General features: G+C 45.2%; 1 protein-coding gene across 1 annotated transcript in view; it reads left to right on the forward strand.

Moving 5' to 3' along the window:
* SDAD1 (SDA1 domain containing 1) overlaps positions 1-26623 on the forward strand; it is a 29941-nt gene continuing 3318 nt past the window's right edge. Inside the window, exons 1-20 of the mRNA XM_063135542.1 lie at positions 1-140; positions 877-981; positions 2704-2802; positions 3886-3996; positions 7006-7077; positions 7189-7289; positions 7535-7592; positions 8941-9015; positions 10238-10339; positions 11611-11680; positions 12572-12675; positions 13085-13142; positions 13456-13514; positions 15227-15303; positions 16564-16661; positions 17061-17137; positions 20518-20647; positions 20978-21075; positions 22287-22477; positions 24061-24145. Of these exons, the coding sequence (XP_062991612.1) occupies positions 51-140; positions 877-981; positions 2704-2802; positions 3886-3996; positions 7006-7077; positions 7189-7289; positions 7535-7592; positions 8941-9015; positions 10238-10339; positions 11611-11680; positions 12572-12675; positions 13085-13142; positions 13456-13514; positions 15227-15303; positions 16564-16661; positions 17061-17137; positions 20518-20647; positions 20978-21075; positions 22287-22477; positions 24061-24145 (1860 nt within the window). The 5' untranslated portion in view covers positions 1-50. The remainder of the gene's footprint in view (positions 141-876; positions 982-2703; positions 2803-3885; positions 3997-7005; positions 7078-7188; positions 7290-7534; positions 7593-8940; positions 9016-10237; positions 10340-11610; positions 11681-12571; positions 12676-13084; positions 13143-13455; positions 13515-15226; positions 15304-16563; positions 16662-17060; positions 17138-20517; positions 20648-20977; positions 21076-22286; positions 22478-24060; positions 24146-26623) is intronic.

Genomic DNA, 26623 nt, shown 5'->3' on the forward strand with positions numbered 1-26623 from the left:
TGTGGTACTTCCGGTGAAGGGGAAATTTTAGTGCTCGGTACTTCGCAGCCATGGCAGGTCGCAATAACAATAAGTTGCCCATGAATCTGCCGCAGCTGCAGAACTTGATCAAGCGGGATCCGCCGTCATATACCGAGGAGGTGAGTAATTGGACGACGCGGATTTGCCTTTGACCCCCCTAGTTTACTGTCACCGACGCGAGGATAGGATAAGATATGATGGGCGAGAGTGGGGGGCGAGGAATCGCTGTGGTTCAATTGAACAGGACTTACTGGGAACCTTCACTGGCGTTTTTGTTGCACGCCGGTATTTGGCCCTTGTACCTGTAAAATAGTTGCTAAAAGAGTGCCTCTGAGCATATATATAATCACCACAGCCAGCACGTTGTCTCTGAGGTGAGAGCTCGAATTTATGGGTCATAAATAGCGGTTGCAGACTCTCTTGGAACTTCTCTTTTTGTATAAATCTTTTTTAGGCATTTAGGTCTAAGGGTAAATAAAGTCTTAAGGGGGAGTAGTGTGTGTGAGATTGGGGGCAGAATTATGAGCCGCACACCCCAACGACTCCTTCAAGCACACTCGCAGAGAAATGCATGCCCCCCACCCTCTTCAGATATTTCAAATTGTTGTCTTTTGGCTCAGTCCAGGATATAGCTTATAATGAAAATATTTTGCTTGCAGAACAGTGTTTAAGTTTACACTCCTATTAGACTCTACAGCTATGTTGCTCCTTCCTAGTTAAAGGTGAACCATTTTCTTTGCTTCCTGATTCCCTAGCTGAGGCTCGAGTATGGATGTTTTTAAGACGTATGTGGGGAATAAACTAGAATGGAAGTCATGTTTTTTCTCTTTATGTATGGCCTTGTTTTGTTTTTAGTTTCTTCAGCAGTATCGCCATTACCAGTCCAATGTGGAGATATTCAGGCTACAGCCATCTAAGCCCAATAAAGAATTGGCTGAACTTGTGATGTTCTTGGCACAGGTAAAGCGACATGATCTATATGTGTGTATGGAGAGTTTTGCTTGGATTAGAGTAGGTCATCTTTACTTCTCTTGCAGAAGGGGAAAGTAGAATTGTCGCACACTAGTAAATATCTAGAATGCTTTCTTTTATTTCCAGATGATCCAAACAAGTATTGAAAATGTATTATTTCTGTATAAACACACACCATCACTTCTGATGTTGCTCTCCCACCGTGATCTAAGAAATTAATAGCTAAAATTGGTTTAATGGTCTCTCCCTCTGGAATCGTAGTTCTGTGTGTGAGGTTAGGAATCTCTTTGCAGAGAGTTCTTTACAACCTCACCAAACTTCAATTTCCAGGATTCTATAGGGAGAGCCATGTTGATATGTGAAGTCTTGGGGTAGGAGATCCAGGACAAATAAGGGGAAGTACTTCTTCACACAGCGCATAGTTAAATTATGGAACTCACTACCACAAGATGTAGTGATGGCCACCAATTTGGATGGCTTTAAAAGGGGGGTGGATAAATTCCTGGAGGAGAAGGCTATCAATGGCTAGTAGCCCTGACGGTTGTGTGCTATCTCTAGTATTCGAGGCAGTAAGCCTGTATGCACCAGTTGCTGGGGAACATGGGTGCGAGGGTGCTGTTGCACCATGTCCTGCTTGTTCTTCCCTAGCCGATGGCTGGTTGGCCCCTGTGTGAACAGAGTGCTGGACTAGATGGACCCGTGGTCTGATCCAGCAGGGCACTCCTTATGTTCTTATGAGATTGAATAAGGTTCAGGGGGGAAATATCACCCCCTTCCCCCCCAAAAAAAAATCTTAGGGGAAATAGGGAAAAATCATTTAAAAAACAACAACCCTGGTCTCCCCCATCATGCTCCATTGTTTTGGGTTTTTCATATCTCTAGAGCCATGGCTGTTAATCTGGTATAAAACTTACATCATTTGTAGCCAGTGTGTATATATGCCTGTAATAAAAAGCCTATGTGGAGATGGAATCTCATCCACAACCACATGTTTGATCTCATCTACTCTTAATCTAGAGAAAGAATATTTCCTACTCCTTCCCACTGCCCATTATTATCATTATTTATTCCAATAGCAGAGGCAGTAAGCCTATATACACCAGTTGCTGGGGAACGTGGGCGGGAGGGTGCTGTTACGCTTGTGTCCAGCTTGTGGGTTCCTGGTCAATAGCTGGTTGGCCACTGTGTGAACAGAGTGCTGGACTAGATGGACCCTTGGTCTGATCCTGCAGGACTTGTTTTATGTCCTTATTATTTATATAGCACCGTCTGTGTGCATGGCACTTAACAGTGTTTAGGCCCCTGCCCCAGGGGATCACTGTCTCAGATTTGCCACAGGGAAAACAACAAAGGAAGGGAAGGGAAAGGGAGACAGTAGTAAATAGGGAAGCAATATGTGTTTGTTTCAATTGCAAATGCTTTGGCTTTATTACAAGCTGAGTTACCATAGGAATTAGAGGTTGGAAGGGGCCTATAAGGCCATCAAGTCTAACCCCCTGCTCGATGCAGGAATCCACCTTAAAGCATCCCTGATTGTTGTCCAGCTGCCTCTTGAAGGCCTCTAGTGTGGGAGAGCCCACAACTTCCCTAGGTAACTGGTTCCATTGTCGTACTGCTGTAACAGTCAGGAAGTTTTTCCTGACTAGAGGGCCGCAGGTTCCCCTGTACTGTGGAGACTTTTTCTCTCGAGCTTTCCTTCTTTTAAGACAGGTTGGACATTGCTACCCTGAGTATCTCACGGACTTCCCCCAGCAACTGAAGGAACTACTGTCTTACAATCACACAGTCTTGGACGTAGATCTTCGGATGGTGAGTCGGAAGCTAAAATACAGACATTTGTTCACTTGGGCCAAGGAATTCTGTCGGAAGTGACCCTAGCAATTTGTGAAGAAGTACTTTAGTTTCTAGTCCTAAGTGGCTAGGGCTCATGTTTTGCAATAGGGTGGGTTGAACTTTTACAATATGGACGCTCTCTGGAGGGCCAACCTCAGTTTTCCCTGACGTTGTTGGGAACATGGACAAATAACATTAAGTATTCCTGCAGTGATTATACAGGCACACATCTGCTGGTCTATGACCGTAATAAATTTGATTGATTGATATAGGTGTTGTACTGACTTTTTGTCAGATCCAAACACCAGTGCATTTAGCTCAGTATTCTCCAGCCTGGTTTGCTCTAGATGTTTTGGATTGCAACATTTTTGTGAACTGTCTAGAGAGTTTTGGCTATGGGACAGTATAGAAATGTAATAAAGGAATGAAATGAACTCCCATAATGGCTGGGAATTATGGGAGTTGCAGTCCAACATCTGGAGGAAAACAGATTGGGAAAGGCTGATTGACCGATGGATAGTGGCCATGGGAGGCTGATGGAGCAGTGAATCCACTCCGGACTTCAGTCAGAACTCTATAGGAGCTATCCAAGAGTAGGGCCATAAATCTCTTCAAGGTTTCACATGGAGAGCCACTACCAAAGTGCAAAGCACTTTGGATCACTCCCTTAGAATTCTGGCTGAAATCCAGAGCGGATTCACCATCACACTGACATCAGAATCACCTGCCTCTGCTGATAGTGGCTCTCCAAGTGTTTCAGTCAGAAGCATTTCCTGTCCCTACCTGGAGATGCCAAGAATTTGAGCCTGAGAACCTCTGCATAAGAGGATATTGCAGACTGTGATACTAAAAGGTAGGACAAAAAACACCTTCCTTTACAATAATAATAATAATAATAATAATAATAATAATAATAATAATAATTGAAATCTTCAAAATTGAAAGTGTTGAATTACGGTACAATATTCCATGTTTGTACAGTATAGGGTTGGTTTTGTGGTGCGACGAATTCTCATTCCATGATCGCCACTTGTAGTAACTCGTTCCCTCCTTTTCCAGACCTTTTGCAAAGCCCTCATCTTGTTGCGAAACAAGAATCTAATTAACCCCACCAGCCTGTTGGAACTTTTCTTTGAACTCCTCCGTTGCCACGATAAATTTTTGCGGAAAGTAAGTAGCAGAGCTCTTGTTTCTTTTAATTCTTCTCAGTTTTATTTATTTTGTCGTAATATGAAGATTTTAAACATGCTTGCCACTTCCAAAAATGACTCAGAGTCCGTTCTTCAAAGGATTGTATCTACCACTATGAATTGTAATCCGTTGCACCAACCTGGAATACCTGTCTGAGTGTGTCCGGTTTATATGGGTGCTAGCAAACTTGGATCCAACTTTGTATGGGTTGTAATAGCCCTTCTTTTGATACAGCAAAGCTTTCAAACAAACGTATACAGCTGTCAGAGTTGGACATATTGAGCCTGTTCAGACAACACGCTAAGCCATGATTAGGCCACTAAGCTTTTTGCAGCAAATGGTTAGTGAGCATGTTTAAGCCGTAGTTGTGTAGGCACCACGGTTAGGAATGGTTCACATGACACACTAAGTCATGGTTCACATGACATACTAAGCCATAGTGTTTGGCTTAAAATGCTTAACCACCATGGCTTAGAGTGTCATCTGAACAGGGTTAGTGTGCCTGCCCCATCTGAGTGAAGCCATGCTCATTGTGAGCCCTAGGTATGGCCGCTGCCATCATTTTCACCCCCAAAGCCTCCTGAGGGAGGGCTCTGTCAACTCCATTCCCTGAGGAGGGGCTACCCCCACAGCATTAGGAAGGAGCAGCCGTATAAGTCTGTCTCTCAGCCTACAAATCAGCCCTGGCTTCAATCTGTATGGACTACAAAACTATGTGCTGTTTAGGGACATCTGCTACTAGTGGCTGAAGATGTTATTGCAGCCTTCAACCCCCTGAAAACATTTAAATTCCTTAAAATTAATTAATGCATTTAAAAAAATAACCCTGAGGTGCACACCCGTAGGGTCCCTTTAGTGCACCTGCCAAGTTTCAGGGGTGTAGGCTTCACAGTTTTGACGCTATGGCGTGGACAGACAAGACACACATCTTTTAGTATTATAGATTAAGGTGGGGGATGATTACAATCTATTGCTCTGTTTGTCCCCTTTATCTCTGGGGCCCTTTGAAGGAGTGACAGAAGAGCTCCGACCCAAAGGAGAGACGGAGATAGTCAAACATCGGCTGGTGCTTGCCCAAAGCATCACTGCAGTAGGGAAATGCAAGCCATGGCTGGAAGTGTGGGGTTTGGGGTGGGGCAAGGGTCAATTGGAGCCACTGAAGTGTGGGTGATTCCAACTTCTGCTACTTTAGTGCTTGGCTCTGCGCTTTATTTCACAAGCTTCCTGCCTCCTTCAAAAGCTGTGGGAAGATTCAAGTGAAGAGTGATTGATAACAACCCCCAGTTGTGAACTGATTGCTTCCAGAGGGCTTTTATTATTATTATTTATTTATTTATATAGCCTCATCAATGTACATGGTGCTGTACAGAGTAAAACAGTAAATAGCAAGACTCTGCCGCATAGGCTTACAATCTAATAAAATCATAGTAAAACAATAAGGAGGGGAAGAGAATGTAAACAGGCACAGGGTAGGGTAAGCAGGCACAGGGTAGGGTAAAACTAACAGTATAAAGTCTGCACAACATCAAGTTTTAAAAGCTTTAGGAAAAAGAAAAGTTTTTAGTTGAGCTTTAAAAGCTGCGATTGAACTTGTAGTTCTCAAATGTTCTGGAAGAGCGTTCCAGGCGTAAGGGGCAGCAGAAGAAAATGGACGGAGCCGAGCAAGGGAAGTAGAGGCCCTTGGGCAGGCGAGAAACATGGCATCAGAGGAGCGAAGAGCACGAGCGGGGCAATAGTGTGAGATGAGAGAGGAGAGATAGGAAGGAGCTAGACCGTGAAAAGCTTTGAAGGTCAACAGGAGAAGTTTATATTGGATTCTGAAGTGAATTGGAAGCCAATGAAGAGATTTCAGAAGTGGAGTAACATGGTCAGAGCGGCGAGCCAAGAAGATGATCTTTGCGGCAGAGTGGTGAACAGAAACCAACAGTTTTGAAACTGAGCCAAGAGCTGTGCGAAATTACGCTGAAGGTAGCCTGTGACTCTTGGGCCGTAGGTTGCCCACCTCTGCTCTATTACCTTATTTCACTCCTCTCACTGAAATTTTGTTTGTAAGCTCCTTGGGGCAGGAACCAGTCTTTTTCTTACGTTACTCAACGGCTCAGTTCAGACAATACGTTAATCAACACAGTGTGAGAACTGCACACAACAGTTGAGTTTTTAGGGGGTCCTCCCCACACAACATGTTCTAACTCCACCGTTGTGTGAGTGTGGGCTACCGTGGAGTTGAATAAAATCCATTGTGATGTGTGATTGACAGTTCCTCCCCCCGGTCCTCCCGATGGTATCCCATCAGTCATTGCTGCAAAAAAACAATCCCGCTGGCTTTCCTAGAGTGGCAGGGGATCCCGCTCTCGCCAGGGGAACTCTAGCCAGTGGGAAAAGTCAACTCAACGGAGCCCTCCGCACAACATGCAACACAACGGTTGTGCAGGAACTCTCCTCTGCGCAGCGTGGATATTCTGTGTGGAGTGTTCCCCCCCCCCAAAAAAAATCTCCACCGCGGGGTGAAGTTTTCCTGCCAGACAACACATTTCTCAACGGGGGTGTAAAAACTCCTCTGTGGAGTTCTAAAACCACCATTGAGAAACGTGTTGTCTGTACTGAGCCACCAGGTGTGCAGATTGCAATTAGAGTAGTGGACAGTATTGGACTTCTTTGAAGTCCTGGTTACAAATCGTGGCTCAGCCATGGAGGCCACTGAGCAACTTTGGCCCGCTCACCATCCCTTAGCCCAGCCTTCCTCAACCTGGGGTGCTTCAGATGTGTTGGACTACAACTCCCAGAATGCCCCAGCCAGCTCTGCTGGCTGGGGCATTCTGGGAGATGCAGTCCAACACATCTGGAGCGCCCCAGGTTGAGGAAGGCTGCCTTAGCCTAACCTACCACACAGAGCCGCCCATTTCTGCTTGAGTGCATTTTACTTGAAACAACTCCGAAGATTTCCAGCATTTTATTCAGTGTTCCTGACCGTTGATCTTGTTTTGACAGACGTTGTACACTCACATTGTGACGGATATCAAGAACATCAACGCAAAACACAAAAACAACAAAATGAACACGGTAACTTGTTTTCTGGTTTTGCATTCGCTTTGAGCATTGGTTAATGTTGGAAATCTATTTATATTTAACAAGATCTCTCCCCCCCCCCACACACACACTGTTGTTTTTCAGACGCTTCAGAGCTTTATGTACACAATGCTACAAGACAGCAACCCTACTGCAGCCAAGATATCGTTGGATGTGATGATCGAGCTGTACAGAAGGAACATCTGGTAGGTTCCAGACAGGGATCCATGTAGGGGCCTGGAGACAGTGAAGAAGAAAATATTATAAGATGTCCTGCCTTGTTGGTCCCTGGCCGACGGCTGGTTGGCCCATGTGTGAACAGAGTGCTGGACTAGATGGACCCTTGGTCTGATCCAGCATGGCTCTTCTTATGTTCTTATGTGCTCAAGTTTCCATAGTTTTCAACTGCGAGATGTAAAACTGTTTTTGTTTCTCTTCGTTTTCTAAACAGGAATGATGCTAAAACAGTGAATGTCATCACCACAGCCTGTTTTTCCAAAGTCACAAAGGTGAGAAACATGTTTTTTTAAAAAGCATTTTGGACTCATTCCAGAGGGTAGCTGTGCTAGTCCGTTGCAGTGAAAACAGGAACAGGGTCTTAAGGCACCCTTATAGACAGATTTTTCGCGGCATGTTTTCGTGACTTAGAGCAGGGGTGCAGAACTTTTTAGGGATCCCCCTCTGCTGCCGGTGCCCACTACAAGCTAAATGACTCCTGGGAATGTGGCCCTGTGCCTTGAAATCACTCCCTCTTAAAAGTTTTTTCTTCCTGCTGGAAGGAGGCAAAAACTGTGCCTCCTCCCAGTATGGAGAAAGGGACCACAACTAAGGTGCCTTATATCCCAGCTGCTATCTCTGATGTCAGATCAGGATAGCAGCGGGGTGAGGTGGGTGGGATTTCTCTAAAGGGATTTCTCTAGGTGTGGGGCTTGGGGTTTAAGCCCCAAGGAGGAGGGCCTTCTCTGCTGTGGCACCCCAGCTGTGGAATGAGCTCCCTAAGGAGGTTCGCCTGGCATCTACACTATATTCTTTCAGATGCCAGGTGAAGACCTTTTTATTCTCTCAGCATTTCAACGGTCTATAAATTCAATTTTAACGTTGCTATTTTAAATTTGTATTTCTGCACTGATGCTGATTTTATCCTGGTTGTGCTTTTATATTGTATTTTGTATCATAAAATACATTTTATACTGTTAGTTTTATACTTTGAATGGTTTTAATTTTTGTGAACCGCCCAGGGAGCTTCGGCTATTGGGCGGTATAAAAATTAAATAAATAGGGGGAGAAATGTGTTTTTTTTCCAAGGGAGTTTTGGAGAAATTTCCTAATTTTTCCATTTTCCCCAAGCCTTCCCATCTTTAAGCCTGCTCCAAATTTCTGTTTGTCACTTGAGGGCCTTTTGTGTGTGCCACCTCCTAGACAGATGGGCTGGGTACATGTAGCAGGGCCTTTTTTGTAGCAGCACCCCAATCATGCACCCCCAGGAGGTTATGCAAACCTCCTTCATGTCCTTTAGGTGGCTGGTGAAGACAATATTGTTCTGCCATGCTTTAACTAGTTAACGCTGTTCTGTTTTTATCATTAATTCTCTGTTTTATAGTATGTCTTATATTTTTGTATTTTTTATTCTTTGTATTTATATTCTACATCACCTTGAGCACTCACTGAGTTGTGGGGTGATTCAAAAACCTTCTATGTAAATACACTTAAGGCACAATTCTATGCATGTTTAGACAGAAAAAATCCTACAAATCCCTGGGAATTATTGTGCTCAATACATTTTCTGTAAGTTAACTTCCTTCCGTTTCATGCGTGTGTCCTTTTTCTCCCCCTTATCTATATGTCACGGCTGTTCAGATATTAGTTGCCGGCTTGAAGTTTTTCCTTGGGAAAGATGAAGATGAAAAAAGAGACAGTGATTCCGATTCAGAGGTTAGTTCATCCCATGTTTGGAATGAGAACTTGATCAGAGCATTTGGGCCTGGTTCTCCCTGGGGTGATTCTCTTGCGCGTACCTGGGCTGTAGCACTTCCAGTTGCAGGTGGGAGTTTGACTGAATATTCCTCCTTTCAAAACAAAACAATCCCTCCACGGATTCTAGGGTTCATAGAATCATAGAATCATAGAATAGCAGAGTTGGAAGGGGCCTACAAGGCCATCGAGTCCAACCCCCTGCTCAACGCAGGAATCCACCCTAAAGCATCCCCGACAGATGGCTGTCCAGCTGCCTCTTGACGGCCTCTAGTGTGGGAGAGCCCACAACCTCCCTAGGTAACTGATTCCATTGTTGCACTGCTCTAACAGTCAAGAAGTTTTTCCTGATGTCCAGCTGGAATCTGGCTTCCTTTAACTTGAGCCCGTTATTCCGTGTCCTGCACTCTGGGAGGATCGAGAAGAGATCCTGGCCCCCCTCTGTGTGACAACCTTTCAAGTATTTGAAGAGTGCTATCATGTCTCCCCTCAATCTTCTCTTCTCCAGGCTAAAGATGCCCAGTTCTTTCAGTCTCTCTTCATAGGGCTTTGTTTCCAGACCCCTAGTCATCCTGGTTGCCCTCTTCTGAACACGCTCCAGCTTGTCTGCGTCCTTCTTGAATTGTAGAGCCCAGAACTGGATGCAATACTCTAGATGAGGCCTAACCAGGGCCGAATAGAGAGGAACCAGTACCTCACGTGATTTGGAAGCTATACTTCTATTAATGCAGCCCAAAATAGCATTTGCCTTTCTTGCAGCCATATCGCACTGTTGGCTCATATTCAGCTTGTGATCTACAACAATTCCAAGATCCTTCTTGTTTGTAGTATTGCTGAGCCAAGTATCCCCCATCTTGTAACTGGCTAGCCTGGTCTCTGAGATGCCAGGGAAAAGGCTAGGGATTTTTAAAACTTCTTCATTCTGGATTGTATCCCTCTGTTTGATTCCATGGATTTGGATAATACACTGCTACGTATGATAGCAGTGACGGCAAGGTTTGCGCGGCAGTTGCGCAGCAAGGTTTGTGACGGAAGGAAGGTGTGCATGGTTACTGCCTATGTGCCCAGATGGCGTGAGCCTGACAAAGAGCTCACCAATGCGTGCATCAATGCACGCTTCTCCTTCAAGACCTTTTTGCTGGATTCTTACATTGCGCTTCTGTCAATGACGTTCCTTCTCCAGGACGATGGTCCCACAGCCAGGGACCTGATGGTGCGATACTCCACGGGAAGAAAAACCACAAAGAACAAGAAGAAGCTTGAGAAAGCGATGCGCGTCTTAAAGGTGAGGAAAGGCCATCAGTGCGGTGCTGGAGGTGGATGCATCTTCCTTTACTCCTCCAAGGCTGTTAAGAGACAGGAAAAGTTCTTTACGTTGAAGCATGGCAGCCCTAATTGTGAAGGGTAGAGTGGTGTTCATAACGCTGCACTGCTGTTGGTTTTAGTTGGAACTAAATAACAGTGGAAGCAAGGGTGACAGAAGAAGGCCCATACATTTCGCAGTGCGCCTTTCAGTTGATCTGATGTAAAATAGCCACTTTTGGTGGCTTGTGGCCTGGTTTGTGTGAACTTCTTAGTGGGTAGAGGCTACCCACGGTGAAGCATACAGGGCTAACGTGCTCTCCCATTCTGCCTGCCCGGCATATCTGATGGATCTAATGATTAAGAGGCTGGAGCATCTCCCCTATGAGGGAAGGTTACATTAACTGGGATGGTTCAGCTTGGGGGGAAAAGGAGGCTAAGGGGAGACATGGTAGAGGTGTACAAAATTATGCATGGTGGATGGGGAGACATTTTTCTCCCTCTCTCAAAATACTAGAACCCAATGGGGGTCAATCCCATGAAGCTGATTGGTGGGAGATCCAGGACAAATAAAAGGAAGGACTTCTTCACACAGCACATAGTTAAGTTATGGAACTCTCTGCCACCGGATGTGGTGATGGCCACTATTCTGGATGGCTTTAAAAGGGGGTTGGATAATTTCCTGGAGGTGAAGGCTATCCATGGCTAGTAGCCCTGATGGTTGTGTGCTATCTCCAGTATCCGAGGCAATAAGCCTGTGTGTGCCGGTTGCTGGGGAACATAGGGGGGAGGGTGCTGTTGCACCGTGTCCTGCTTGTTCATCCCTGGCCGATGGCTGGTTGGCCACTGTGTGAACAGAGTGCTGGACTAGATGGATCCTTGGTCTGATCCAGAAGGGCTTTTCTTATGTTCTTATGCATGCATGTAACATTCATGGAGGGCCTATGAATCTGGGCCCAGACATCCCCGAAAGCATGCAGGATAACAATCTGGGTATTGGCCTACTTTACTCAGGCCTCTGCTTACTGGACTTTTTGTTTGTGGTCTCTGCGCAAATATTTAGACTCAGTGACATCCGCCAGACCCAGAGTCATAACAGATATGCTCAGTTGGTGGTCACAGTCCTATTCTCTCCAATGCATGTCGCCTCTGTGCTGCGAGAAGTTTAGTTCAAGCCAGGTCTATGAAATGTAAATGTGTTTGATCTCATTTTTCACTGAGCGTGTGTCTCTTCTGTGTCTCCCTTTTACACAGAAACATAAGAAGAAGAGAAAGCCAGAAGTGTTCAACTTCTCTGCGATTCATCTGATCCATGACCCCCAAGGCATGTACTCTTGACTTCAGTGCGTGAGCACCACTTTGCAAATGGTTATGGAAGTCACCGCCGCCAGATGTCATGATGGCCACCGATTTGGATGGCTTTAAAAGGGGGTTGTATAAATTCCTAGATGAGAAGGCTATCCATGGCTACTAGCCCTGATGGTTGTGTGCTATCTCCAGAATCCGAGGCATTAATCCTGTGTGCACTAGTTACTGGGGAACCTGGGTGGGAGGGTGCTGTTGCATCATGTCCTGCTTATTCATCCCTGGCCGGTGTCTGGTTGGCCACTGTGTGAACAGAGTGCTGGACGAGATGGACCCTCGGTCTGATCCAGCAGGGATCTTCTTATGTTCTTACGTTTGAGCACAGTAGGGTGACAGGTGTAGGATAGAGATTTCAGATGCTCTTAATGGGGAGGTGGGAATGCCCCAACCATTCTTAGCTAATGGTGAGGAACCATGGGAGTTGTAGGCCCAAATATCTGGAGGGTCCCAATTTGCCTACTCCTGCCTTCGGTCCACATGGCAGTGTACACAAATGTAAGGTGAGCTGATGGAACTTGTGACATGGATGATGCAGCTTGTAGAAAAAGAGAAGGTTCAGCTTTAAGCTCAAGAGTGACTTATAAGATGCTTTGCAATTTAGGGATTTCTGATCTCCCCCCCCCCCCCCCTTCCTCCTCCACTTCTTCTTCTATTTATTTGTATCTCGCCTTTTGCCCAATGCTGGGCCTCGAGGTGGCGTTACAAAATTAAAACATATACAGTTAAAACTTATAAATAGAAATATACAAAAGTTAAAAATATATTAAATACATTCCAATATTAAAACATTTAAAGTTCGTGACGCTGCTGCTGCTCCTCCTCTGACTCCTCCCTCTTTGTGTTGGTTTAGACTTTGCAGAAAAACTCTTAAAGCAGCTGGAATCCTCAAAGGAACGGTTTGAAGTGAAGATGATGCTCATGGACCTTATTTCGAGGCTCGTTGGCATCCATGAGGTATGAGCGAGGTCTATTGTCTGAATCGAATTCTGTGTGCCTTTAATACCGGGGTGGACAAATAACTTTGTTTATGTAAGATGGGCCTTTATTAGAGTATTGGGACAATGCACATTCTACATACAACTGCGTGTGTCCATACACACACACACACATATTATGGTATGCAGAGCTGGATCCAGATTTAGGCACGTGTAACTGGCCTTGCAGAAGCAGATTTCCCCTCCTTCTAAAAGCAGCCTCTCCAGCTGCTGCACAGAGTGTCGGAGGAGATCCCCCCAAATCAAGCAGAGGCATTGGGCATGCTGTCTTTGGCCTCGTATTCCACTAGCAAGGTGGGTTCAGTGCGCCTTCCAGGTGAGAAATGGATGCCTAGTTGATGTCTTGTGCACATTTTGTATCTCCCCAGCTTTTCCTTTTCAACTTCTACCCTTTTGTGCAGCGGTTCCTGCAACCTCACCAGAGAGGTAAGTGGCCACCTGCAGTGTTCTCCTCCTTATTTGTCTTTTGCTCCTGCTTTTTGTGGAAGAGGGGAATCGGAGGCCTTCTCCCCACCGCCCCCCCACCACCACCATCAAGCCGTTCTGCTACATCTGGCTGAGGGGGACGTTGATTTCACCCCTTCCTGAAGGCTCCTGGCACATTGCATCACTTCTGAAAACAATCGAAGCCATAAAACCAATTAAAAGTCCCACTTAATCATTCTTTTTGGTTTGAGAATTTGTATGAACTTCTACCATGTTTACGAAAGTCCTTTTTCGGGTTGCCTTTTTCTTTTAGAAGTTACCAAGATTCTTCTGTTTGCTGCACAGGCGTCTCACCAGCTCGTCTCACCCGAGGTGAGGATTTTTCAAAACCTTGTTGCTCTTTACAAAAGCCAGATAACTAGTAAGCAGGGAGAAGTAAATGCAGAGCCTTTATGGACTTCCATAAATATAGTAAATGTTGAGTACCCCAAGTTTAGACAGCCAGGAAGTGGCTATCACACTGCCGTGGGTTTTTTGTGCATGTGTTAATTTATAGCAAAGCTGCAGAACCTCAAGCCTGCCGGCCAGATCTAACCCTCCCAGGATCCCAATGTGGCCCTCTGGCGTTCCCAAGGCAGCCACGCCCTACCCCATCCCCCCCCCCCCAAAAAGCCAATTATTCAGTGGTTTCCCGGCTTTTGCACACTCTCCCTCCCCATTCTAAAAAGCTGAAATGGCTCTCCCTCAGCTTAGTTATTGGCAGTTAGAGCTTTCCGCTAAAATATTTTGGGTGATTGTAGGTCCGCCCCTTTGTTTTGGCCCCGCCTCTTTTGCTTTTAGCCCCGCCTACCACCATGACACAACACCCAAGAGCCTCTCTGAAACTGAATTCAGCTCTCGGGCTGAAAGACCCAGCACTATAGGTTTATTTATTTCTTTATATCCCATTTAATATTTATATACCATTTGCCATTCTAAAAAATCCCAAAGCTGTTTACAACAAATGATAAAACAGTGCTGAACCATTATAAAAGCACAACAAAATGTTTAGGACAAGTTAATGGGTGGAAAGAGCCTCATGTGGAGCAGAGCAGTAAAGCAGCAGTTTCTGCAGCTGAAACTCTCCCTGCGGCCTGAGTTCGATCCCAGTGGAAGCTGGTTTCAGGCAGCTGGCTCAGGTCGACTCAGCCTTCCATCCTCCCGAGGTCAGTAAAATGAGTACCCAGTTAGCTGGGGGAAAGGTAATAACGGCCGGGGAAGGCAAGGGCGAACCACCCCGCTATAAGGCCTGCCAAGAAAACGTCAGCGAAAGCTGGCGTCCCTCCAAGAGTCAGTAATGACTCAGTGCTTGCACGAGAGGTCCCTTTCCTTTCCTCCAATGGGTGGGAAAAGCCAGGCTAAACAAGTAAGCTCTTAATAATCATTGACAGCACATGAATGTTGGTGCCGGATGTATTGCAGGAGGGAGGTCATTCTAGAGTGAGGATGCCACCACAGAGAAGGCCTTTTCCTGTGTTGCTGCAAGATGGGACTCTGCAGGACGTGACGTGGACAGCAAGGCTTCCCCAGAAGACCATAGCGATTTAACAGGGAAAGACTATCTTTCAGATGACCTGGTCCTGAGTTGTTTAGGAATTGATATGTCAGTAAGAATACCTTGGGCTGTGGTCTACCCAAACCATTGTTATACTTCTGGTTTAGGACTGGGGGAGCCCTCCATTCAAATCCGCATTCAGCCCTGAAACTCACTGGGTGACCTGGGGCCAGTCACTTGCTCTCAGCCTGACCTACCTCGTAGGGTTGTCGTGGGGAGAAAATGGAGTGGTTAGAGAACCATGTGCACCACCTTGAGTCCCTTTGGCGGACAGGTTGAATATAAATGTAAGAAATAAAAGAGCTTTCCAGGGCTGGAATAATGTGAACGCAATAAATGGTATCTCATCTATTTCGCGTCTAAAAGAGGGGGAAACCATATGCCCAGCCTTGAACACAACTGTAGGTTTGCTTGTTTATTCGCTAGGAGATGTTGAATGTGATTAAAATGGCCAATAGATCTAGATAGATATTTGTTTCCTCTTCATCAGATTATTCAGTCGGTGCTGATGACAGTTGCTAACAACTTTGTCACGGACAAGAATTCTGGGGAAGTGATGACGGTCGGGTAAGTAGCTAAAGGTCATTGAGTGGACCAAGATGGCCGTTTGCCCTCTGTTGAGTTACTGATGCTCAGAATGACTTCTGACACTAGTCCTGACCACTGTGTGCCCTAATGATATTGAGCATCTGGACATGTATGGAGAGAGCTGACAGCCAGCTTCCAAATCGTGCAAATCGTTCCCCTCTATTCGCCCCTGGTTAGGCCTCATCTTGACACTGGCGTCCAGTTCTGGGCACCACACTTCAAGAAGGACGCAGACAAGCTGGAGGGGGTTCAGAGGAGGGCAGCGAGGATGATCAGGGGTCTGGAAACAAAGCCCTATGAAGAGAGACTGAAAGAACTGGGCATGTTTAGCCTGGAGAAGAGAAGATTGAGGGGAGACATGACAGCACTCTTCAAATACTTGGAAGTTGGTCACACAGGGGAGGGCCAGGATCTCTTCTCAATCCTCCCAGAGTGCAGGGCATGGAATAATGGGATGAAGTTACAGGAAGCCAGATTCCGGCTGGACACCAGGAAAAACTTCTTGACTGTTAGAGCAGTACAACAATGGAACCAATGACCTAGGGAGGTCGTGGGCTCTCCCACACTAGAGGCATTCAAGAAGCAGTTGGACAGCTGTCTATCAGGGATGCTTTAGGGTGGATTCCTGCATTGAGCAGGGGGTTGGACTCAATGGCCTTAGAGGCCCCTTCCAACTCTACTATTCTATGATTCTATGAAAAACTGCAATGGCTGGGTGGAGAAGAGGCGCATGAGTCTCAAGGGGCCCATTGAAGATGTTTAGTTGGCCTTACGTAGGAGTGCATATGTGTGTGTACTCTATGGTCACGTTGCAAAAGTGCAGAATTGAGCATCCTGAGAATATTGACTTCCCTTTTATGAAAGTAAAAACAAATCATTTTTTTCTAACTCACAAGACTACAGAACTGGGGCTAAATGGGTGTGGTGCAGGCCTGGTGATATCTTGGAAGTATTGTTGGGATTGAGCAGGATTTCCAGGAGATAGATATAGCAATTTACCCTTCTTCAAGGCTGGCAGCAGCAGAATAAACCATGCCAAATAAGTAGATTTTACATAGTTGATACAGGTTGCAGAATCCAGCTCTTCATGGTGTGGAACTTTGGTTGCTTTGATGCGAAATTTTATTTCATTTACATTCACACTACATACAAAAGCAAGAACGCACATTTTTACAAGGTTCTGTTAAGCCCAATAACAGGTTATGTTATTTCACTGTTCTCCAACTTTCAACTTTTCAGGATTAATGCTATTAAAGAGATATCTGCCAGATGCCCTCTGGCCATGACAGAAGACTTGCTTCAAGACCTGGCACAGTACAGATCTCATAAAAATAAAAGTAAGTTTGCAACTTTTTACATTCACAAAATTAACTTAACAACGTCCTTAGGTTCTCCTTCATCTTGCCTCTTGGAAGACTACAAACCTATTAAGTTCATATTATGCTCCATAACATGTACTAGACATCTATACACAGGACTACCATTTTTCTTTGATTCTAAGGGCATGAAGTCTCTCGTTTGGCTGTGATTTTACATTCCTGGGGGTTTGGTTGCTTGTACATTGACGGTGCTATATAAATAAATAATAATAATAATTGTGCATTTGTGTGTTTTGTCTTGTTTTTAAATGGGAAATGACCATCAGGAGAAAAGCTAGTGTCATTCAAGAGTGTACTTCATAATCAGTCTGAATCCTGTTTTGCAGATCATCGTAAATTCATTTCTTTTTTTTACAGATGTAATGATGTCAGCAAAAACATTGATTCAGTTGTTCCGGTCCCTGAATCCACAGATGTTGCAGAAAAAGTTCCGGGTAAATATACTTCGAATGCTGTGAGAAAGAACGGGCTTGCTAAGCCTTGCATTTTATTTATTCTATCTATTTATTCAAACATTTGTATCCTGCCCTATATCACTGGGATCTCTGGGCAGCATACAGATAAAATAAGAACAATGTAAACGTAAATAATATACGAAGCTGAAAACATATTAAATCATTAAATTAAAACCAGCAGAATTTTTATAAAAAAACCCACACACAATTAAAACTGTGTGTAACCATGGAGAATTTAGCCCTCAAAGACTGATAAAAAGCCATGTTTTAACTTGACACTGAAATGAAGCTAGTGTCGGCACTAGTCGGGCCTCCAAGGGGAGGGTATTCCACAACCGGGTGCCACAACCGAGAAAGCCCTCTCCTATGTCCCGCCATAATGTATGTCTCACGTTGGTGGGATGCAGAGGAGGGCTCCTCCAACAGAGCTCAAATCTCAGGCAGGCAGATATAGGGAGAGGTGTGCTCCTTCAAGTACCATGGTCCCAAGCCGTTCAGGGGTTTGAATGTCATTGCCATCACCTTGAATTCCAACCGGAAGCGTATAAGCAGCCAGTGCAATTCCTTTAAGACTGGTGTCGTATGGTTTTTATAGGAGGTTCAGGTGAGCAGTCTAGCAGCTGCATTTTGCACTAGCTGCAACCTTTGGAATGTGACTCTACTCTAAAGAAGAGTCTGGGAGGCAGTGTTACGTTGGTTTGAACTTTTTGGGGGAAAGGTTGTTTGACTTGCTGACGCATTCAGTGGAAAGGGGCTTTCTGGTTGCTTGTATGTTGTGCAAGGAGGAGAGAGGTTCTTGCAAAACAGTCATTTCCCTGGCAGGTCGGCTGTAGTATTGTGCAAGCAGTGAACTCCTCCTCTCTCTGGAAGCTCATCCAATTCTCAGGTCCCTTATCAGGCTATTTTTGAGGATGGAGGAAAGGTCAGCGCCTTTCCACGTTCTGGGCTTCCCCAAGTTGTAACAGCTGAACTGTCTCCACAGAAGACCTGTGTACATTTTATAACTACAGGGTCTTAGACCCAAAGTCAGGGATTTTATCCCAACGTTCAAAAAGGCAAAGGCACACAGAACGTTTTGAAGTATAAAACCAAAGCCAAGCAAACATGGTTTTTTGCTCCCATTAAGCCAGGGGTGGGCAATTTCTGGCCCTCCAGATGTTTTGGCCTACAACTCCCATCATCCCTCACCATTGTCTCTGCTGGCTAGGGTTGATGGGAGTTGTGATCCTCCAGATTAAAACAAGTTGCCCACCCATGCCTGAAGTCTTACAGACCAATCTTCCTAACAAAATCGACCAAATACGTTGCCATGTTGGGCAAACGCAGGTGGAGAATTCTGTGTCGTAAGGCCTGTGGTGTGAACGTTGGCCATTATATTAGACAATATAACTGTAATATATAGAAATACAGACCAAAGAAGACATAATGGGGCAGCCCCTGTGAGGGTCCATAGCTCAGTGGTACAACACATGCTTTGCATGCAGAACGACCCAGGTTCAAAACCTGGCATATCTACCAAAAAGGATCAGGTGATGAGAAAGACCTCTGCTAGGTATCCTGGGTAGCTGCTGTTAGTTAGAGTAGAAATACCGGATGTTCGGTCTGAGGCACATTCATGTGTTCATATTTGCATATAAGACCCATTTACATAGAAAGTAGAGTGTGGGGTGGGTATTCTTTTTCTTTTTTGTTCTTCCTCCCACTTTTCCGTTTATTGTTGTTAATTGTTTCTTTAAAATTGTTTATAACATCAAAGAATAAACAGTGTTCAGACATGAGGCACTAGGGCTGTGCACGGACCCCCCAAACCGCTTCGGGTCGATCCGACCCTCCCCCGCTTCACTCTGCGGAGCGAGATCCGGAGGGCTGGATTGGATTCCCCCCTTCCCCACTTACTTGCCTCCACGGCGGGTGGCAGAGGCATGTAAGTGGGGAAGGGGGGACAAAATGGGGGCAGAATAAGCCCCCCTGCCCCCTTACCTGGCTCCACCGCCGCATGGAGTGCAGCGGTGCCGCCGCCAAGTAAGCCGCGCCGTGCCCTGCACTTACCTGTGTCTGTCACGGTCCGTCGCTGGCTTCAACTGAGGCCCAGGCCTCAAGCCGGAAGAGGCCGCGGCCTCTTCCGGCTTGAAGCCTGGGCCTCAGTTGAAGCCGGCGCCGGACCGCAACGGACACAGGTAAGCCCCCTTGCCCCCTTACCTGACTCTGCTACCGGTGCTGCACAGACTGCGGCGGCAGAGCCGGATAAGCCCCCCTCCCCCCCTTACCTGCGTCCAGAGCTCCGGATCGAGGTAAACCGCTTCACCTCCATCCGCAGCTCCCCCGACCCAATTCAGATCCGCCTTTGGAGGAGGTGGGTCGCTCCGCTCCGCTCCGAATTCCGGTAACCAAAACGGAGTGGAGCACAGCCCTATAAGGCACCCTAACGTGTTTTACATTCATTTTGTCTTGTGCACACACGCACATTCCTTTTGTTTCTTCCCTTATTTCCATTCTTACAACGTTTCCTTTAATGAGTTCACTGACTCAACCTGATAATTCCCTCCTTAAGTCCCCATGACGACGATAGTAGAGCCCACATCCCTTTGTATATGTTGTTTAACCCTTGCATAACCCCGCCAATTGGGTTTGCACACAATGACAACCCATTGGTTGGGGGCTGAATATTCAGGATGGTGCCCACGGGTGCCACGGCTCATTGTGGATTAAATAAGCCACCACAAGCTGCAGCGTGCCGTGCGCTCTCATTCATTGGCTCTGTGCCCACCCAGAAAGAGAAGACCTCTCTGGATTATCTGATTTTGTCGGGAATAAAACATATCTCTAGAGCATGGGTTCTCAACAAGGGGGGAATTCCACCACCACCTCCGGGGGTGGAATTTTAGGGTTCCAGGGGGGGAATTGGGACCACTATTCAGCGAAGTATGATGTCCTGTAGATTATGTCTTCCTACACATGGTATTAAAAACGTCCCAGAAAAGTGTCATGTCGTCTGCAAAAGCCAGGCCTTTGCTCTCTTTTCCCTCCCTCCCTTGCAATCCTAGAAGTTTCAAGCTTCCCATTTAAAGGGGCAACGCAAAGCATGGGAGCTGAGAATGTAAAAGGGGCCATGCTTTGCGTTGCTCCTTTAAATGGGACTAATATAGAAAAAAAAAGTTTTTCAATATTATATGCATATTATTTGGAATGCACCTTTTGAGTTAGACTATCTTGGGAAGGGGGGAATTATATTCTGAACAATGGTGAAAGGCGGGGAATGGAGCAAAAAAGGTTGAGAACCACTGCCCTAGAGGAATCATTTGCAATTATAAGTAGAACGCAAATCTCCTTTTAAAAATCAATGTAAGGGTTGTTCTTAGGGTAAACCAACAGAAGCCACATCAGAAGTCAAGATTCATGAATATGGGCAATTGGATGCCAAAGACTATATTCCAGGAGCTGAAGTCCTGGAGCTTGAGATCAAGGAAGAAGATGGAAAACTTGAAGAAGGTTAGTTTTGGCTTTGTTTTCACAGAGATCTGCTGCCATTGAAGTTGGGGTGCAAAATGTAGTACAGACAGTGAATCAGCGGGGAAATGAAATGCAAAAACTACAGACTGTGACAATAACATTAAAAGCCCGAATGTCTGTAAAACCACTCTGGTGACCATTCACAAAGCAGTGTTAGTAGCATCACAAACCTCCTGGTATTGCAAAGCTAGTTCACACTTGACCTAGCCCTGGGAAATGTGCTTGTTTCTTTAACAAAGACCTAAAAGTTGAAGCTCTAAACACGGGGTTGTTGGGGGGGTTTTCTGGCTCCTTCTTGCCCCTCTGCAGATGGCTGGGAGACCGCCAGTTCTGGTGAAGAGGAAGACGGTGAAGATGGAGAATGGATTGATGTACATCATTCCTCAGATGAGGAACAGCAAGAGCTAGTAAGATGTCTTTTTGTAGTTGTTCCTACATTTTTACCTGACACCTTCAAAATTCAGCATTCAGTTGACCGCTCAGTGCATTCCCCCATGTTTGCCATTGCAATTCATAAAGGATCTGGGAACTGTTCATTCATTTCGTTCATTTATTTAATTTCTGTACTGCTGAGCTAGTCACAAAACTTTTTAAAACCCCAAAACATAATAAAAACTTAACATAAAATCTTTAACATCCCAAAATTTAAAACAATGGACTTGATAAAACAACGGGCATTAAAAGCTCCATCCTGTGTTATCCAATGCCTGGGAATAGAGGAAAGTCTTAACTTGGTGCCATGAAGATGACAGTGTTGGCTCCAGGCAGACTACAGTGGGGAGATCATTCTACAATTAGAGGGGAGGGCTGCCATTAAGAACATAAGAAGTGCCCTGCTGGATCAGACGAAGGGTCTATCTACAGCACTCTGTTCACACAAATGGCCAACCAGCCAGGGATGAACAAGGAGGACATGGTGCAACAGCACCCTCCCACCCATGTTCCCCAGCAACTGGTGCACACAGGCTTACTGCCTCGAATACTGGAGGTAGCACATAGCCATCAGGGCTAGTAGCCATGGATAGCCTTCTCCTCCAGGAATTTATCTAACCCCCGTTTAAAGCCATCCAGATTGGTGGTCATCACTACATCTTGTCCTGAACCTCCCACCAATCATCTACCGGGGATGACCCTGGCTCTCTTGTTGCCATCCTCTGAGCCTCCCTTGGAGGAGGGCTGCAGACGTTGATCGCAGAATATATCATACCATAGGGTGGATTCCTGCGTTGAGCAGGGAGTTGGACTCGATGGAATAGCAGAGTTGGAAGGGGCCTACAAGGCCATCGAGTCCAACCCCCTGCTCAATGCAGGAATCCACCCTAAAGCACCCCTGACAGAGGGTTGTCCAGCTGCCTCTTGAATGCCTCTAGTGTGGGAGAGCCCACAACCTCCCTAGGTAACTGATTCCATTGTCATACTGCTCTAACAGTCAGGAAGTTTTTCCTGATGTCCAGCTGGAATCTGGCTTGGAATCTGGAATCTGGCTTGAAGCATGGATATGAGCCTTATATCCGTCGCGAACTTGCAGTGCCCAAATTGCATTTCATCTGCATCTTCGCTTTTAATGCAATTTGCAAATTCCCTAAATTGCATTTCATCTGCATCTTCGCTTTTAAAGGCTGAAAAGCTCCAGAGCATGCCTGTGGAAGAACGGAAGGCCAAAGCGTCGGCCGTCAGCAGCAGCAGGCTCCTCACCCAGGAGGAATTCCAGAAAATCCGTCTCGCCCAGCTCAGCAAAGAACTCAAGTCTGCCCCTGGCAAGGCTGCGAAGAGGAAAAACGTCGACATTGAGAGCAACGAGGAGCCAAGGTACACGGCCTCCCTCTCTGGTGCGCAGTTCCTCTGCTGCGTAAGGAGTGTGTCAGGAAGGGGCTGTGGCTCAGTGGGGTAGAATACCTGCTTCGCATGCAGAAGGTCACAGGTTCGATCCCCAGGTAGGGCTGGAGAAATTCCTTCCTGTAACCTTGGATTGCTGCTGCCAGTCAGTGCAGACAGCACTGGGCTAGATGGACCAAGGGTCTGACTCCGTATAAGGCTGTTTCCTGTGTTCCTATGAACGTCACAGGCTGCAAAGTTTGAGAACAGATGGGCAGTCTTTCGTGAGACTTCGGGTGTCAAGGGAGGAGTCCGACAGGATCAGTGTGAACTGGCATAGGAACATAAGCAGAGCCCTGCTGGATCAGGCCAAGGGTCCATCTAGTCCAGCACTCTGTTCACCAGCCGCAACCAGGGACCCACAAGCAGGACATGGGTGCAACAGCACCCTCCCACCCATGTCCCCCAGCAACTGATGCACACAGGCTTACTGCCTTGAATACTGACACATTTCTGCAATTCCCCCTTTACTATTTTCTGGCCTCTGCAGCCCAGCTACCCCTTAAAATCTTGATACCCAAATAAGTTGAGGTGCGTACTTTAACTCAAAAATTAGGTGTTTATGATTACTTTTACACAACTTCCATTCTTATGTACAAAATAGGATAGAGCTGTACATACGTATCATTTCATATTCAGCCTTTATTTTGGAGACCGTCACAGTGGGAGCTGGTGGATCCAATGTCAGTGGGACAATGAATCCGCTCCATGTTTCAATTAGAACCTCATTTAGAGTCCTAACTGAAATCTGGAGCAGATTCTCTGCCCTACTGACATCGGATCCACCAGCCTCCACTGAACCTACATATTCTGTGGCCTGAGGTGATAGTATTCTACACTGTACCATTTTAGACAGCAGGTGAAATGTCCTCTTGCATAAACAGCTCCCCACGTATAAAAAACTGGCACACAAGAAAGGACCACCTTCTGTACCTCTTTCTCGGGAATGCAAATTTCCTACATTTAGAGAGCATTTTACAATGGGGAGCATATATTGTATGGAACTCTGGATATTTTTACCAGAAGAGTGGAGAAATAATAATAGTATAACAACAACAATAATAACTTATTTTCAGTGGCTTTTTCATAGTCTGTGGGCTGCGGTTTTTTATCAGTGTAACCTTTTTATAGTATTTTATTGGATATTTATTGCTTCTCTATTGCATTTCTTTTGCATACTTTTCTAGTTTTTATCTTATATTCTGCTTTGAGAATGTTCTGTCCTTAAAGCCGGGCTAAAAAAAAACATTTTAAATAATGTATTAAATTATAATAATTATTAATTAAATATTAGTGAATAATTATTCATTCTTTCTCTTGGAAGTTCCAGAATTCTTCCATCCCAGCCTACCACTTCATTCTGTATAGGAAAACCTGCATGTTCACATAAAGCTGCCTTTATACTCAAACCGTTGGTCAAATCTAGTCCTGTACTGGCAGGGGACTCTCTGATATGAAGAAAAAGCGTTTTCTTCCCTGCCACATGAGCCAATATTACGGTGTTTGATCTTTTTCAGGGGAGAGCTGCTTTCGCTCAGGGACATTGAGCATCTTCACAAGAAACCCAAGTCGGATAAAGAGACGAGACTGGCTACGGCGATGGTGAGATGTTTTGCTCAAATCAGTTCCAGACTAGAGACCTACAGCCAAACATTTGCTGGATTAGTTCAAATGTGGAAGTCAACAAGCTCAGTGCCTTCTTAGCGTCTCCAGACTATTGTCTGTTTACCCTTCAAATGTGGTGTGGTTTTTTTGCCTGTCCAATCCATCCTGCCAAGAACACCCAGCCCTTCCTATTTGATGTGAGTTCTTTCACCCAGCTCCTATTGATTCTTGGCCAACAGTTCCATCTGTCAGCTTCTCCTAGCACCCATACGTCCTGTAGATTGATGTTTCTCTGCCCATTCCCAAATTCTGTGCCTTTCCATTTTCTCTCCCTGCTTGCCCTATTCATTCTCTGCCAACAGCGCATAGCTCTCCATATATCCCCCCTTTGATACCTCTGGCCCTCATGTTCCCATCTCTCTTTGGGCCCCCTTCTCACTGGTGTTGTCTTGAACCTGGGCCTCCTTCCTCAGACAGCACAGATCCAAGTGGAGGAAGGGGTGGAAGTAGTTATTTGCAATGCTGTGTTAGTTTAGTGGAACGGACATGGCTCTAGACTTGGATTAACAGAAGAATGCAGGAGTTTGTGCCACTTGACCTCTCCAGCGTTGGAAAGATACACACTTGAACCATATCTAGGGCTATGCATACTCCGGCCTAAAAGAATAAATAAAATTAAAATTCTCCACCAAGGCAATTGAAATTCAAGAAAAGCTGAATTCAGCAATATGTATACATTATGCAACTTGAAAAGATAATGCGTAAGTTCTGCTCTTTTGCCTAATTCTGGTTCTCCTAGTCACATGAGTTGCAAGGACACAATTCTCCCTCCTATCTATTAAACATCTTATCCAGCCACTTCTGTGGCTCTTGAAAGTTCTTGAAAGTTTTCAACCCCATTTCAAGCATATCTTCATAAGGGCTAGAAACTTCAATTTTAAAAAAATAAATAGCTATCTCAGGAATCTGAGTTCAGCACCCACTACAACATTCTGTATTTCCATGGAATCATATCATGCACAATTAATGTAAAACTAGGTGTCGTTTCTCTGAAGCCTTACAAAAGTTCATGTATGTATCCGCATGTGTGGCTGAATTGCTGACTCTCTTCTATCAGATGGTTTTCCTTTATTTATTTGTGGTACTTCTATCCTGCTTAATATAATGAAACCTCGAAGCGGTTCACACATAAATACAAAAATCACATTTAAGATACAACATATTAAAAATAATTACAATAATAGTACAGAGCAGTGCAATGCATGATTAATTTAATTACAAGCTTTTATGAGAAGTATCTAGCAGGTGCTTCCTGCACAATATTGCTCAGCCTTTTGAGATCAGCTGAGGAGACCTTACTGTGCATCCCACCTCCATCTGACATGTGTATATTGGCAGGTATGTAGCACAGGGACTTCCAAAGTCCGGATACATGGCGAGGTCTGTCCTCGGCATCTCAGAATAGCAAAGATCACCTGGCTTAGGCAGGCCTTCCATATAGCTCAGGCAGTGTTGAACCTCTTTCAACCTGAGAGCTGAATTCCATTTTGGAGCAGCTGGGATGGGGTGGGCAGTCAGGATCAGGCCCGATCTCTCTGGTGTGGATTTTGAATCGGACTCAGAGGCTGGAGTTAGAAGACCACTCGAGACAGGAAGCGGGGGAGGAAATTCCTTTTTTTTTAAAATAATTTTATTTTTCTACAATACTTAAACATACACATTACATCCTCTCATAAAGAAAAAACAACAACATACTACATAATATTGAAACGTTGAATACATAATATCTTATCCTAATAACATAATCAAGATTAACATAGAAGTGCACCCCCCACCTCGGGATCTCATTCCTGATTCCAGAATCTCATACTTTCTTCTGCTGGTGGTTTCCCACTTCCTTTAGAAAACACAAATATTAGGAACTGTTTCCAAATTCCTTCAAAATCATTTGATTTAGCTATACCTCTTCTCCATTTAATATTACTTGTCAATTTATCATTAATAGCTATATCCCATACTTCTTTATACCATTCTTCAATAGAATATTCCCCTTGAATCTTCCAGTTCCTAGCTACAATCAATCTTGCTGCAGTCAGCAAATTCGTTATCAATTCCTTGATTTCCTTTTTACATTTAGAATCTTCAAATAGTGACAGTAATGCAACTTTTGGTGTTCGTTCTATCTTCATTTCCACAATTTCTTCAATCTCCAAAAACACCATCTTCCAAAATTTTTGAACATACTTACATTCCCACCACATATGTAAATACGTTCCTTTACCCCCACATCCTCTCCAACAGTTTGCTGACTGCTGATTATTTACCTTATTCAATTCCTCAAGACTCTCCAGGAGTCAAGGCAGAATCTTCCCAGGAGTTTATCAAACAGGAGGCCCAGGCTCAGAAATCATCTCCCTCCCTAACTCAATCTTTGTCAGATGGGGAGGGAGGATCAGAATTGCCAAACCGAGAGTC

Source organism: Elgaria multicarinata, chromosome 10 (assembly GCF_023053635.1).
Source record: "Elgaria multicarinata webbii isolate HBS135686 ecotype San Diego chromosome 10, rElgMul1.1.pri, whole genome shotgun sequence".
NCBI lineage: Eukaryota > Metazoa > Chordata > Lepidosauria > Squamata > Anguidae > Elgaria > Elgaria multicarinata.